At 47.5% G+C, this 16,318-nt stretch overlaps 1 protein-coding gene across 1 annotated transcript in view; it reads left to right on the top strand.

The window, feature by feature from the left end:
- Nucleotides 1-16,318, top strand: part of PRG3 (proteoglycan 3, pro eosinophil major basic protein 2) — a 46,699-nt gene that overhangs the window by 26,322 nt on the left and 4,059 nt on the right. Inside the window, exons 3-4 of the mRNA XM_069629001.1 lie at nt 5,972-6,103; nt 10,950-11,055. Coding sequence (XP_069485102.1) covers nt 5,972-6,103; nt 10,950-11,055 — 238 coding nt within the window. The remainder of the gene's footprint in view (nt 1-5,971; nt 6,104-10,949; nt 11,056-16,318) is intronic.

Here is a 16,318-nt window from a genome sequence, read left to right as displayed (position 1 = left end):
TGCTGCTATAGAGCAAGACTCTTAGGCAAGAAAATGTGCGGTTGCAGGAGGGCTCCTTGTGGCAGTACGAACATGGTTGTCTTGTCACTCTGAAAATTCTTCAGTTTGGCTCGAATATCACAAACTGGCTCTTGTGCGAAAAGGGGTTGTTATCGCTATGCTTAACCAACACTTGCATGAACCAAACTTGCCAGCTTTGGCCCAAGCTTACAGCATGCAATGTGCATATCGCTCATCGGAACAACCTTGAAGGCTGGTGCGCACTACACCAGAAGTGCCACCACCACCACATTGTCACTTCATTAACATGCAAATAGACTTCATCCAAATGCCATGATGTAGCAATGGTCAATATGTGTTTGCTATCCTCGACACATTCTCTTGCTGGGCTGAAGCCTACTTGTACAGGAGGGCAGGCACCGCCTCAGTCGCCAAGGTGCTAATCAGAGCCTTTATTCTCAGATTCAGAGTGGCAATCAGTATAAGCAGTGATAGGGGCACCCATGTCATCAATCAGCTGCTCAAAGAGCTCTGTGCAGCTTTAAACATACAACACAACCTCCACTGTCCACACCATCCTCAGTCACCCGGGGCAGTGGAGCGGCAGAATGGAATCCTTAAGAAGGGATTGGCTAAGCTATGCGCCTTAAGCCCCTAGTGTTGCTGAACAGGATTGCGCCCCCACGAGAACATGTATGTGCTGCCAATGCATCTACCTTCCTCACTGCCTGTGAAGAATGCATGTGTTAATAACTGGCTCAAAGATAATGTGATTTTGAACTATTGCAGAAAACCAGCCCCACTGTCCGGCATGTTCATATGCAGGTGCGAGAAGGCCTACCGAAGGAATGAGAGGAGGCCTCCCACTCACCCCAGCCTGGGGATTACGTCATGGTGCATCAGTTGCAGTGCAAGACAGCATTAGCGCCAGGTTGGCGAGGCCTTTTCCAAGTATTTCTGGCTACTGGGACAGCTATTAATGTGAAGTACAGTACAGTGAAACCTATACATTTCTTGCTCTGTATTCAGAACGAGTGACTGTTTTCTTTTATAAGAACATGAAAAACCCCCAGCCAAATTGAAGTCTGTGAAAGGAGTGAATCTTACAGGCATGGTGACCACCTCAGAGATGAAGTCGTGGCCCTGTACCGCTGAGAACACATTATGACTTGGCAAGGAGGGACTTGCAACCTGGGAGACTCATGGGACTATGAAGTGTTCTTACTTCTAGGGCAGGCTGTTTATCCCTGCCATGCCCTCCCCACTTGGCTTACTGAATCGGATAATGTGAAGGCCTTAGCAGTCACCGAACAACCACCTACAAGAGTAGCTCCATTATTTCAAATCTGAACTTTTATCAATAGCCCAATTCCTACTGCCCCAAATGAAATAAGCTGCCCCAAACCTTTGCGCTTCTATATTCTGCTTTCCTATTGTCTTCTAACCTTTATTTTGTAGATGGTGGCGACATATGTAGAGAGTGCTGGTTTGGCACTTGAATGCCACGGTACAGGTAAAGGTATGGGACTTGATACCGCAACGAGCATCGAGGAGTGCACGCTGGAGGTGAAGTAAATAGTTATACTGATAATTGATGTTATCTGGTGACTCAACTGAATTCTAACCATGATTGACCAAGTGTGAATACACCAGACCTGCTTGTGTTGTTATCATAAGGATAATGTGAGACCACGCCTGTTCTATACTTCAACCCTCTGTATCTCATGCTATGAACGCATCAGAGGTTCAAGGTGTAACCGGAGTATTGCCTCAGTCTATCTGGTATGGCACGGTTAATGAGATGAATGGGTCATGGTACAGACACGCCATTGTAAATCCATTGCTTTGTCTACCTACCAGACGATGTCTCAGTTTCCCAATTGCTCGAGAGGAGCAGATATCCACTTCCGGCAGCAGCAGCAAGTGCTTTTGTCTGGTAGAGGGAAAAGGGATGTTGAAGACAAGGGGCCTCCTTACAAGTTTGCCGGTCCGGTAACTATGATATCGGTAAGCTTGCTGGTACCGTAGTTACCAGACGGGCAAACTACGAGTTCTGCTTGCGGGAGCCTTTTCACCCGCCAGGTCGGACCTGGCGGGCGGAACGGCACCTGCAAGCAGAGCATGTCGGATGCACCGGCACCATTCTGAATGGTGCCGGTGCATCCATCCTCCCGATTCCCATTGAGCCGGGCACAATGGGAATGGGGAGTGAACGTGTCAGGCCCCTGGCAATGGGGAAATACAGGGTCTGCCAGGGTTGTAACGGCCCTGTATTTCCCCATTGCCAGGGACCAGAACAATTTGTACGTTTGCTGGCAGTCTGCTGGTTTTACCGGCAAGGCTACAGCCAAACATGTAATGAGGCCCAAGGTGTGGGATAGAGCAAATCCAGCCCTTGCAATGTGGCGTTTGTGTAGTGACGGTTTAGGTTGACTCAAATGAGCCACTCAGTCTATTAATAGAGCACAACTTAGAAAATGGAGGGCAGTATTAGTGAGCTGAAGATTGTACCCGGCCTCAGCTCGATTACCAATTAAATCTTGATTCAGCTCACCCGGACTATCACATCATCAGTAATAGCTCTGGAATGGGACTTTGCCTGTGCAGAAGTGTAAGACTTCCTGGATGGCCAACTCAAAAGCATCAGAGGTGGTGTGCAGTATCGAGCCTGGCCACGTCAGCAGATCTCTGGCCATGAAAGAAGACATGGAAGTATCGCAGTTGGAAATGCCAAGGACTGCTGTGCACCCGATTAGATTGTCTATGGGACCCAACAAGTCCAATCGTATCAGATCCGGAAACGGATTGGAACTGGCAACAGGAAGCTAGGCTCCCTGGAAGTCCACTCCGATATCTGACAAGTCCCCCAGGAGCAACCCCTGAAATAGTACTACAGACCACAATACATTTTGGCAGACTGCATGCACCTTCATTTTGAAAAAGATTGAACTCTTCTGATTCAGCACAGATATGGAAACCTGTTTGAATTATTGCTGCAGGCACAGAAAATTGAAGAAGTACAAAAGGAGATATAATTAAGAAATACACGCTTTTCAGATAGAATTATTGATGTACCACCCTGTGCACTCCCCGAGATGTTCTATGCGTTGTGATAGACAATGCCAAAAAGAGACCTTTAATTACCACTGTCTTGAGCCTGAGAGTGTTGTCTGTTTTGTTAGCTTGTTTTCTGCTGTGTTGTTGTAAACGCAGAGGTAGTGGGAACACCGTAACTGTAATCAGCTCCAGACCACACATACATCAGAAAACATGTTTTATTCCAGTATTAGAATTGATGGTGGTATATTTGATTACCGAGATGAATTAGAGAATGAGGTTGATGACCTGCTGAATGCTGACATTTAGATTGTAATCTGGGGGAGCATTAACGGTCGGTCCGCATGCAGCTCCCATGAAAACTGTACCATTTGTCACAGGCCGGGGGACCAGCCTACAATGGAATGAACAGTCATGTTTCTATATATGCACTACATTGCACGTTGGTGCAAAATGGGGGAAGGTTAAAGAAAAGATATCTTTTGGGTTGCCCCCTGCTGCACCTCATTGTCGATGTTGCTATTCTCTCTTTTTAGTGGACGTTGTCGTGCTTAGATATAGTCCCTCATTACGAGTTCGGCCCGTAGCCATGCTGCTATTGGCGGCATGGCCGCTGCCGAAATCGCATCCGTGTCCTCGGAATGAGGTCTTACCGGGCCATTCCGAGTTCGGATGGCCCAGTAATTCCACCCTCAAGGACCCGGACACGGTCCTTCCCCATTCCCATACAGCCCCTAGAGGGCTGAATGGGAATGGGAGAGGGAGCAAACAACGGGCCATAACAAGATGACCCGTTGTTTGCTCCCTCTTCCCCTCGCGGGACCCGGTAAGCACGCCTGGTTTTCCCAGGCGTGCTTAACGTGTCCCGCGAGGAGACCTCGTAATGTGGCGGAACGGGTTGAACGGCGCCGTCACCTTTTAACCCGTTCCGCCAGGGTCGTAATGAGGGCCATAGTTTATTAAGTTAATAAACTCTTTTGCATGCACAAATACTGAAAAATGCTGTCTTGCTTGATTCATGCCAAGGATTTTGAGTCCATGTGACTTAGTTAACCAGTTGTGTCTGCCACCAACAAAGGATGGCTTAGAGCGGGCGGACAGTGACATGGTGGGAGAGGGGAGTATGCCCCTAGGTGGGAATCCTGCTGAGAGGAATTTTCCTGTGGACACTAAAGAAGGACTGAATCATGAATAAAGAGTTATATTGTTTTTGTGGGAGGAGGCATTTCTCCTGCTCGAAGGCATAGTGAGAGTTTCCAGAATGTTCTAATTTTCAAATTCAATTTGTCAGCTAACTAGTGACCTATAAAGTTGAGGGGTCTGGAGGGCAGGTCATTGCGGTCTGTTCCTGATAGAAGCAGGAATATTGTGTTATTGTCTTGCAAGACAACAATAAAGCTGTCCTGTTTGTAATCACCTGAAATTGATGCTTAAGCCAGTTTTTTCCGACAGACTGGACTTTGTGTTAGGATGTATGTGATTTGTTTATTGCTTCATTGTCCAAAAGTGAGGCGCCTGATCAGCATGGTTGTGATATTATTAACAGACTACCACGGTATACATTTTTGCTTCAACCAAGATTAATTAAAGTCTTACTGAATTACAACGTGCTATAGTTGGGATTCAGTTGTGTTTTATAGTACTGTAATATGGTGAATGAAAAGGACTGATAATAGAACTCAGGATCTTGTTTGCAGCACAGGAATTGTCCCTTAATTATAGATAAACTGCCTTGGTTCCCGCTGGGGGCGTGGCAGTAATGTGGGGAAACTCCCTTTCTCTGCAATACATTGGATGTCAATTGCTTTCCTAGCTGTCTTCTGGCTGCCTGCCTCCCTAGCTGTCTTCAGACTGCATGCCTTCCTATCTGCCTTCTGGCTGCTTGCCTTCCTAGCTGACATCTGTCTGCCTGCCCTCCTAGCTGCCTATTGGCTGCCTGCCTTCTGGCTGCCTGCCCTCCTAGCTGCCTATTGGCTGCCTGCCTTCTGGCTGCCTGCTCTCCTAGCTGTCTTCTGGCTGCCTGCCTTTCTAGCTGTCTTCTGGCTGCCTGCCTTCCCAACTGCTTTCTGGCTGCCTGCCTTCCTAGCTGTCTTCTGGCTGCCTGTCTTCCTATCTGTCTTCTGCCTGCCTGGCTTCCTAGCTGCCTTCTGGCCGCCTGCCTTCCTAGCTGTCTTCTGGCTGCCTGCCTTCCTAGCTCCCTTCTGGCTGCCTGCCTTCCTAGCTGTCATCTGGCTGCCTGCCTTCCCAGCTGTCTTCTGGAGGCCTGCCTTCCTAACTGCCTTCTGGCTGAATTCCTTCATAGATGTCTTATGACTACCTAGGGGCCTTTGTCTGTCTGGGTGTCTGCTGCTGCCGTGGATTTCTGCTTTCTACCAGAGGGACTATTTCTGGGCCTCTGCTGCCCACCTGGACCTCTGAACACTGGAGTGTCTGCTGTATGGATGACTATCTGCTGTTCCTCTAGTCCAGGCACCTATAGGTTACCTTGATAACTGCACTATGTCTGGGTGTGTTGTGTATTTATGAGTATGCTGGACCTCTGGGACTCTTCAAGCCTTGCCTGGAGGTCTGGCCTCACCTATATGCTTTTTATTAATGCCTTGGACTATTCTGATCATCTGAGGATCTGATGTTTACCTTTTAATCTGTGTACCTTGATGTCTTGTGTCTGGCTGAGGGTTGTCTATCCGGATGTCTGCTATCGTCCTGGGAATCTGCAGTCTTCTTGGGGTTCTGCTGTCCATCTGTGAGTATGTTTTCCTGGATGTTTGCTCTCTGACTGGGCATCTACTCTCTGTCTAGGTTTTTCTGGTCTGTTTGGGCATCTGTTATTTGGCTAGGCTCTTCTTTGTCACTGGATATCCACCCACACGTCTGTCCAGCTGATATTGTCTGTCCTTGTTATAAATCACAGGTCTTCTGTCGGGCTCATGTGAGAGGCGGCCGCCTCGCCTCCATCCACTCCGCCTCTGATAATGATGAACTTAGGAAGCTGATGAAGTCCAGCACCTCTAGAGCCTGGTTTGGAGGAATTCATCTACACGCGGTATGTATGACCTGTGTGCCCCACCTTGACTTATTTGAGCTCCACCCTTCCTTTTCTATTGCTGTTGTCTTGTGTCACTCATACATTCCTTTCCATAAATAATGTTTTGTACCTCTACACCTTTCCCAGAGCATGAATATAATTTGCTGATCTCCAGACTGGACTTTAGCATTGGTTCCACTTAGCTCTTCATCCCTTGGCTCTTGTACAGGGCACCGCAGACTTGTCTTCAACATTAATAATCTCCACTTAACTCTTCGTCTCCTGCTTCTTAGCAGCAATAGAGTCCAGTGACTTTTACGCTTAGCATTAGTTCTGTCCACCAACCCCACCCATCTATGTAGCATCAACTGTGAAACCACGCCCCTTTACCTTAGCACGTTAGAATTGATTTTTAAATAAATATTTGTATTTTTTGGTGATTTGCAAAGTGTCAAGTGTTGACACTTTGTTTTAAGGCTCTAAAGCAGAAGTAGAGGTTAAGGAATGGTAGAATGGTGAAAGGCAATCATTGGGAATACGGAACTAAGTGGGCATTGTGGGAAAGGTAAGTCAGAAACATTTTCAGTAACAAATGACACTGCCTATTATGAAAGAGCTGGGGTATGAAAGCACTGCTCAATGCATGAAGTGCTACAGCTACCAGTTCAAAGTAACAAAGCGTCCAGTCCAGGTAGAGACACAGGAGGTCGTTATCGAAGGATCGCTTTATAAGCTCAGTATTTAATGTACTCCAAACTGTCCAGTGTTTTTCTTCCATCCTCACTTTGGCTGGTAAAGTGTTCCATAATTTAGGTCCAATCGGGGCCAGTGGCCTTCCCCCTCCTCAGTATCAATACTATCCAGGGACTGTGCCCCCTTATTATCACTATTGCCCATTGCCCCCCTCCGCTTTACTGTCAATACTGCCCAGTGGCTACAAGCCTTTGCTTAGTATCGGTGCTCTCCAGTTGCCCCAGCCCTTCCCCTTAGCATTGGTACTGCCAGGAGACAACCTCCCACTTTCTCCTTAACACCAGAAGTGCATTTACAGCCCACCCTCTCCACGTTAATGTGCTGTCTGGTGATCCCAAATCTCCTACCCCTTAGCATGAAATACTGCCTTGTGAAACCCAGATGCCCGTAGCATCAGTGCTGGCTAGTGATGTCTTCCTCCCCTAATTAGCATCAATACTTCTTGGTAACCGCACCGCTTCCCGGAAGCATAACATTCTGTCTGGTGAACCCTTTCCATGCTGTTTTCTGAACCCCATCTTTTCCTTATGGCATAAAACACTGTCCGGTGGCACCCATTCCCAACCTTAGCATAACTTGTGGATTCCCTTTTCCCCATGCACCCCAGACTCAATACTCTGCCCCACCCCCCAGTTTAGCTTCAGTGTGCTAGATGGGGACCACAAACTTCCTTTAAAGTTAGTACTGTACTGTGCCCCCATTTCCCTTAACATCAACACTATGCAGCGAGCCCAAAAAGCAGGAAAAACAAGAAGCACTCACCAGCAGCACAGGGCAGGAAGGAGCCTGACAGCGTTCTTTGCTCGCCGGCTGTAATAAGCAAAAGCTCCCAGTAAGGGGCTTTTGCTTCATCATTGCCGCGAGAGCAGAGCTTAACACAAGCACAGGAGGCTCCTTCATTTCACAAAATGGATGCCTCCTGGTGCTTGAAATTTTTGACTTTGAGCCTCATTTCCTCAAAATATTACATAGGAACTTTCTTTAAAAATATTTGTCATACTTAATTTTTTTATGCCTATCTTTTGAGACAATTTGCCTCATTACGACCCAGGCGGTAAGTTACTGCCTGGGCCGTGACTTTACCACCATGGCGTAAACTACGTTTACGCCATGGTGGTTGGCGGACTTACCGCCCCATTCCGAGGTTGGCGGGGCGGTAAGTCCCCAATCCCCATTTACCCTTCCCCATTCCCATTTTTGCCCCATAGGGCATAATGGGAGTGGGGAAGGCGTTAATTACGCCACCGTAAATTACGGTGGCGTAATTAACTCCATGGTCCCTTAGCGCCATGGATTTTAACACCTGCTAAAAGCAGGTGTTAAATCCGCCATGGCGCTAAGGGACCTCGTACTCAGGCGGTAAGGGTCGGCGCTGTTTACGCCGCCGTAAAACCCTTACCGCCTGAGTCGTAATGAGGCCCAATAACATTTGTGAGTGAACTTCCCCTTTAATGCTGTCTGGGGACCCACCATTCCACTTAGCATCAGTACTCCGGCAGCCCTGCCTTCATGCCATCTCTCTCTCTCTCTCTCTCTCTCTCTCTCTCTCTCTCTCGCTCTCTCTCTCTCTCTCTCTCTCTCTCTCTCTCTCTCTCTCTCTCTCTCTCTCTCTCTCTCTCTCTCTCTCTCCCTCTCTCCCTCTCCCTCTCCCTCTCCATCTTTCGATTAGCAAGTAGAACTAACAGTAGGAACCAAGAAGGCCAACAGGGGGAAACGAGGAGGACAAGCAAATGGAAGATGAGGGAAAGGTTAGTGAGGTGATGAAGAAAAGTAAATGTGGATCAGGTCAGAGTACAGACTACACACTGATGGAGCTGATAAAATGCAAATAGGCAGGAATAGGAATCCATTGTTGATCACAATCTATATGACTTACAGAGGCAGCAAACATAAAGCCACAGGTAGGCTGCACACTTCCCAATCATTCATACACCACATTCAACATATGTTGTGCCAATGTCACAGTCGACCGCATGCCACCACATTAGAGTCTTGAGCGTCTTGCATTCCGGAACTACCGCACGTGCTCTAGCATAGGGTGCTGCGCCAGCCATGCCTGAAAATTCCTTGCCATTCACCCCCTGATCACTGTGGAACACCAAATTCACCACGTACCACCAAAGTGGATTTGCCACACTAGCTACTTCTACTCCAGAGCAAGGAGGTCTATCATAAGGCATCCCCTGCCATACTTAATACGACAGGGCCATCATCGCATCTCAGAGTTCTAACTCGGTTTTGGTAAACTCCCTTCTCCACCAAGATAAACCAAAGGCGGGGAGGGAGAGGGTGGCATTATCGGGCACCCCACTGTCAGAGTTTCCACGCATATGATAGAGAAAAGTGACTGTTAGCAAAAAAAAAAAGAACCCAGTCAATTTACCGAATACTTTTCAGAGTGGTACATTTAATCATGAACAATAATACCGAAAAACACCGAAAATATTAAATAAATATATAGGGTAGTGGGTTAAGGACTTAAAATGGGTCGGAATGGGGTTGGGGTGGCGTTATAAGAATAAACAATCGGGGAGCTTGGGGAGGGCAATTAAAAACAAATCGCTGATTCGTCTTTCCTCACAGCATTTCCAGAACAAGAGGCTAAATTTGCCACACGCACGTATGAGTAATAAAATCACTAAGAGACTCGATTAATGCAGTTCATTACAAATGATCAAGACTGTGTCCACCATGTGTGGCCTACTAGTTGTAAGCACTCATTTCCATGATCACTCTAAGAAGGATGCATTGCAAATCCAGTTAGTGAAAAATAGTATTCTCCTATAAGGCACTGCCATAGCCGCTGGGTGAAAGGGTTTCACAGGACAGAGGAGTTGTTGTTAAGTGTTACATTTTCTTATTTTTCCACAACTCCTCCCAGTGTGTTGTTTCGCAGCAATCTTTGCATGCCTCCTCGTGTGCAGCCACATGCCTGGGCATCAGTCTGATTGATGCCCAGGAGCTGGAGCTTCTCTGGGTGGGTGATAGCTCCTAAACATTCTTGGGGGACCTTGGTTCTCCCCAGATGTTCTCCTCTGCATCTGTGTACCTTCCTGACGATTCCCAGAGAGACTACTGGAAGGCGCGAGCAGGGTGATGTGAACCCCCTAATCCCTGGCTCCATTCCCTTTACTGAGGGTCTCGTGCACCATTAAGGGAATTATCCCATCGCTCGGTTTTGGGGGTGGGAAGAGGGTTGATCCCCATTGTCTACTGTCTTTTGTGTTTCCTGTTGGGTAGCCTGATACAGTCAATTTCTCAACCCTCCCTTTTCTAGTTCTCCTGCAGTAGATGAGGTACTAGGGCCTGTTTGTGGATGGAGGAAGACTTCTTTCCCTCTAAAGGGCTTGGGGTGGGATGGTACAATGTTTTCCCTCTTTGGATAGTGGTGATTATCCCTTAGAAATTCTGGGGTTAAGGTTATCCCTTTTTCAGTTGTGTTCCGCTTGGTTAGTGGAGTGTTTCCATTATATTTGTGAACATAATTGGGTGTCTCCCCACCAGAATTGCTTTCTCTTTGAGTCACACTTTAAACTGGCAAGTCAGTTGGGTCAGCGATTCCCCGGACTCCATGAACCATTCCTCGACAGGTCACCAAGGAACCCCTGATAACTTCCCCAGGTCTATTTTGTGGTGGGGGAGACATAAACGACACGTGACTTTTCTTGTCAGCCCAGGAAGGGGCTGCAAAATTGCCACTATAGATTGGCCAATGGAACTCTCTGACACCACACCACCCTACATCTATCTCCGGCATTCCAGTGTAGATTTACTTTGGCCATTACCTTCCCCCTCAGGGGATTCAGGCCAAGGCGACCCACCATAGAACTCACTAGAATTCAGACTTCTGTCCCCGACATTACCAAGGCATCAACTTAAGCAACCCGGGACATTTAAAATCTCTTACATTATAGCTAGAAAGTCCTTCCACAAATCTTTCTGTTTTCTTAATGTTTTCTTTTTTCATCACTTTCTATCTCCCTCTTTTTATGTGCTGTTCTCGGTCCCTTTCTCTCAGCTCGTCTCATTCTGTCTATCACTTTCTCTTTATCCCTACCCCTCTGCCCAGTGTCTACCTTCTTTTCATCAGTACATCTCTTTCTATCGCCAGGAAAAACAATTCATTTGGTCGGATGGGAGTGAATTCAACTATCAAAATTGGGCACCGGGAGAACCAAACAAATGGGCTGGCAAAGAATTGTGCATGGAGATGTACGGTAAGAAATCACTGCAGCTGCCCATGTCCACCAAAGGTATTTTTATCACGATGTAAATAAACCAGAAGAGCCTTAAACTGGCAGCGGAGTAAGAAGCAGCCTTGCAGCTCAGCTTTTGCCTCCACTTTGGATATAAATAATAATAATGTAGCATTTATATAGCGCTACGAACCCTCAGGTATCTGAGCGCTGCTTATTATTACCCACAGTGTGTGGTGCTCATTTATGGACCTCAGAAGGATGAAAGGCTGAGTTTGGCCCTGCCAGGATTCGAACATGTGTCAGCAGGCTCTGCAACAGATGTCAAAGCAAGCGCTCTACTCGCTGTGCTATCAGAGAGGCATATCCTTGGATGTATGATGTAGAGGCCAGAAGATGGCGGACACTGCGGTGAGGAGGAACCCTTTCTCTTCAGGGTGAACAAGAGAAGTGTCAGATGAGGAAGCAGATAAAACCACTCAAGGAAGAGAAAGGATGTGGGGCCAGCCTTGATCTCTGGGCAGTCTAATGTGTTGGAGATGAGACAGGACCATGACATAGCTAAAAGATACACAGAGGACTTGAAGGGGAGGATGTCCTGGTCAGGTGACATGATCCCAGCCCGAGAGATGAACTCGCCAGAGTGAATATAACCCCAGGCTGCGTATGCTGGATGCGGACCAGTCTCAAAGCATGGGCAGGTAATCGGGCGAGTCCACTGACACAGGCCGCATTGGCAGAGCAGCCCGGGGAGATAAGGGACAGAACTGTTGGATAGAGAGGCTGCCCCCGACTGGTTGGTTTCCCTACAATGTTCCCTCTCTGTGCCAGGGAGCTCCATGTATGGCATTAGAGGATGGACGGTGGCGGTGTGTGGGGCGCCCCTCCTGGTTCATGGGGCACTTACCTGAAGAAAGTAATCCGGGGCTGTGGTGGTGATTGTGCGGTGCCCCTCCTGACAACAGGACTTGGTGTTTAGGATCCTAGGACCGGGAAGGGAGGTGACATTGCATGGTGCACCTCCTGGCAATGGAGCGCCACGTTGCCGAAAAAGATCCATGAGAATCAACCCGGTATTGAACAACAGGCATAGAGAGGGCCACCACCGCTGCCCTCTCTAGTGGGAATCTGGGAAACTGGGGTAGCGGCGCTCCACTCTCGCACCCTAAATAACACTCTTTAGTTTGTGTTTGAAGGGTCCCTCACGCTGCCCATGTGCTTTGACACTCTTTACTCTGGTGCAGCCTTGGAGGACCCCAGGCTGTTCCACTGAATTCCACTTTTTCTTTTTACAAACCTGTGCCTCACAAGGATCCCCCTTCTAAGTTGTATGGGGAGGGGGCAACATACGTTTTGCAGAAGATGTAGAAAAATGTCAGCCAACAGAGTTTCTATAGAAAATATTGCAAAGGCTGTTGGATCTTCCACCAGGAAAAACATTAGATCATTTTGTACCTGTAAGCGTTGCTGCCTACTGAAGACCACCATGACCAAGTCTCCTGCACTTGGGACGGATAGTCACAGGCTGCTACCGACGGCCTAACTGGGCCCCTTTTGCCTCCCCAAGAACCCCATGTCCAGTGGGAGACAAAACAGGAAAGTCCATTAGCATGACAAGAGCCAGAATGTCCCTCCAGCCAGAACCAAACATCCAGTGAAAGGCAAATAAGCCTTCCCCTTTAAAGAAACAAACTTGCAACAATTCAAAAGTCACATACACGCAAGGAAATACATTCCTTTCATCAGTGCCGGTGCCAAGGGAAACATCCGATACGAGTCATGCTTGTGATGCCTGGGAAGGCCCAGCGGATACAACGTTCCACATGGGCAAAGTGAAACTGACTCTAGTTGTACAATAGAGAATGGAAACAAACACTTCCTGGTCTCTCACTCTCTTATGCATCACAGGAGTTAGAGTTGCATCACTTCCATCACAAAGGAGTTATAAAGACCCCAGAAAGCCACTCTCCTACCAGGGTTTTTTCAGGCTTTGTATTCAAACTTTATGGAAACAGAGGGACACAGTGTGAAACACATAATGCAAACAGGATCCCCAGGTGGAGGGGAGATATCCAACAACTATCCAGGAGAGTGTTAAAACTTACAATGGTGGCAGGGCTTAATATAAGTTTATGCCAACCCCCTTTCAGCAAACATTGCCCTAAGCCATTACCCAATCACAGGGCAGTCCGGCCCACACAGACCAGGTGCAACCAATGTCCATAGCCACCACACAAATGGAAGAGAGACCTGGCTTTAAAAGGCAACTGGTCCAGCCAGCCAGTGTCAATCCTTGGGAGTCCTGGCAGGAGGAGAGCAACAGAACCTGGAAGACACTGATCCTGAAGACCCCAATTAAGGAAAGCATGAAGGCAGAGACCAGAGGAAGAAAGTGTGGCATCTGGTAAGAAGGGAGACACATAGGATAAGTGGTGGGAGAGATTGTGAGAAAATATTGGGAATGTTTGAGACCAGAAGGAAACACTGTCGGCCAGATTCACAGAGTGTTTTCCAATGGGATTGCGACATTATAAAACGCTTCCATGAACCAGCCCCTGTGTGTTTGGAGAGGGAAAGAGAAAGTATTGCAGAATAGGAGGGGGGGCCCTGACTTGTTGAAGATAGAGAGTTTTCTAGGGAACTGAGATGGTTGCCAGCATCGAGAAGACAATTAGGTTTACCACTTGGAGTGAAGAGAAGAGCATTATTGTGCTGGAAAGAGACATTGGCCCTCATTACAACCCTGGCGGAAATCGCGGTACAAAATGCACCATGGAGCACGGCGGAAAGCTGCCGATAGCGCCATGGGGGTTGGCGGATTTTCCGCCCCATTCCGACCTTGGCGGGGCGGTAAATCCCCAATCCCCATTTTACCCTTCCCCATTCCCATTTTTGCCCCATAGGGTATAATGGGAGTGGGGAAGGCGTTAATTACGCCACCATAAAATACGGTGGCGTAATTAACAACAAGGTCCCGTAGCGCCATGGATTTCTCCGCCCGGAAAAACCAGGCGGAGAAAGGCTCCATGGCGCTACGGGAACTCGTAGTAGGGCGGACGGGTCCGCCGCGAATAACGCTGGCGTAAACCCACTCCGCCAGGGTCGTAATGAGGGCCATTACCTGGAAGGCTACTTTGGGGATATTGTTGTGCAGAAGGACGGTGAAGATATTAGCGTAGAGGGAAAGAAAGGAGAGACCATCTGGGAGTAGGGCAAGAGCATTATTAACTGGTAGAGAAAGAAGGGCAATGCAAGAGGAGCGAAAAGGAGGAGATCAGATTGGAAATTGTTCTTGGCTAGTAGCAGGACAGTCAAGTTCTAGGAGAGTATTATTTTGGAGAGAGAAAAGGAGCAGACATGAGATCGAGGGAGAGTTATAGTTCAGAGGGACACCATAAGAAGAGAGAATGTTTTTGATATGCTGAGGAAAAGGGATACCATCAGTAGAGAGAGGAAGAGACTGTGTTGCTGGCGATGGGGATAATGTGGACCCATTTTAGGCATTGGGAGGAATAAGAGACCAACCGTTAGGTAGAAAAGATAGGGGGGTTCCAGAGGACCACGTTGGTCCAGGCAAGATTATAGTGGCAGGAGGGGGCATGAGACAGGACCGATAAGCCGATAAGCTGAGGAACAGGCAGTACCATCTAGGGTTAGACAGGACAGAGAAAGTCTGAAGAAGAAAATCAATAGGGGATGTTGGTGGAGTTCCATATCATTTCGTCAGGGATGAAATTTTGTGGTGGTTTTTTACGCCGATATTATAATGAAAAAACTCATCAAGTTTTTTATTTTTTATTTTTTGAGGTTTGTCCCTCAAAGCCCCCCATCCCCTTTAATTTTCTATCAATTCCCGGACACCCACAACCCATATATATATATATATATATATATATATATATATATATACATTTCTAACCCCCCCTAAAAAATTTGATGAGTTTTTCTGTTATAAAAATCACGGCAATAAAAACAGCGAAAAGTCATCCCGCGATGAAAGGATGTCATACCGTTGATGGAAGGTGAAAGTAGGCCCACACTTCTCAGCCTCACAAGTGCCAACCTTGTGACCTGCACGGTGTAAAGCTCCCATCACTTTACCTGGAGGGAACCTCAAAGAGAAGGTCTAAGAAGCAGTGCTCAGGGACACCCTGGAAACACCTGTCTGCCCAGGAGCTGTTGGCTCACAGTCTTGGAAAACCTGCAGTCAAAGCAGAGGGTCAGAAGACCATACTGCTTTGGATGCTACATTCCTGTTTCCCCTTGTGAATCCATGCTACATTAGATGCTGCATTCCATTGGTTCAACTTGTGAATCCATGCTGGTGTGAATCCTGAAATCCACTAGTTCTCCTTGTGACTCCATGCTCCCTTGGATCCTGCATCACACCTGTACCACTTAAGGCCATGGATCATGGATTCCACTGGTTCCCCTTATGAATCCTTGCTGCCTTGCATCCTTCATTAAACTGATTCCCCTTGTGAATCTGTGATGTCTTGAATCCTGTTTTCCACTGGTTCCCTCATGAATCATTGCTATTTGGATCCTCCATTCCACTGTTTCCCCTTTGAGTGCATGCTACCTTGCATCCTGCATTCCAGTGGTCACCTTGTGAATCTGTGCTGATCCCGGATCCTGCATTAAACTGGTTCCCTTTGTGAAATCATGATGCTGTGGCTTCTGTATTCCACTCAGTCCCCCTGTAAATCCATGTTGCCATGGATCATGATTGCCACTTGTTCCCCTTGTGAATCCATGCTGCCTTGCATCCTGCATTAAACTGACCCCCTTTGTGAATCTGAGATGCCTTATATCCTGTTTTTTAGTAGGTCCTTTGGGATCCACGCTGCTCTGGTTCCTGCATTCCACTGTTTCCTTTGTGTATGAATCCATGTTTCCTTATATCCTGCATTCCACTGGTTCTCCTTGTGAATCCATGCTGATTCTGCATTAAACTGGTTCCTTGTGAATCTGTCATGCCTCGGTCACTATATTTCACTGGTTCCCTCTTGAATTCATGCTGCCTTAGATTCTGCATTCAGCTGTTTCCCTTGTGAATCCATGCTCTCTTGGATTCTGAATTCCAGCGGTCCTTTGTGAATCCATGCTTCCTCAGATCCTGAATTAAACTGCTTCCCTTGTGAATCCACAATGCCTTGAATCCTGCATTCCAGTCTTTTCCCTTGAGAATCCATGCTACATTGGATCATGATTTCCACTGATTGGATTCCCCTTGTGAATCCATGCTGATTTGCATCCTGCATTAATCTGGTTCCAATATGAA

The sequence above is a fragment of the Ambystoma mexicanum genome, chromosome 12 (genome assembly GCF_040938575.1).
Source record: "Ambystoma mexicanum isolate Mex_15411 chromosome 12, UKY_AmexF1_1, whole genome shotgun sequence".
In the NCBI taxonomy this organism is placed as follows: domain Eukaryota; kingdom Metazoa; phylum Chordata; class Amphibia; order Caudata; family Ambystomatidae; genus Ambystoma; species Ambystoma mexicanum.
This window is presented reverse-complemented; position numbering and strand designations above follow the sequence as displayed.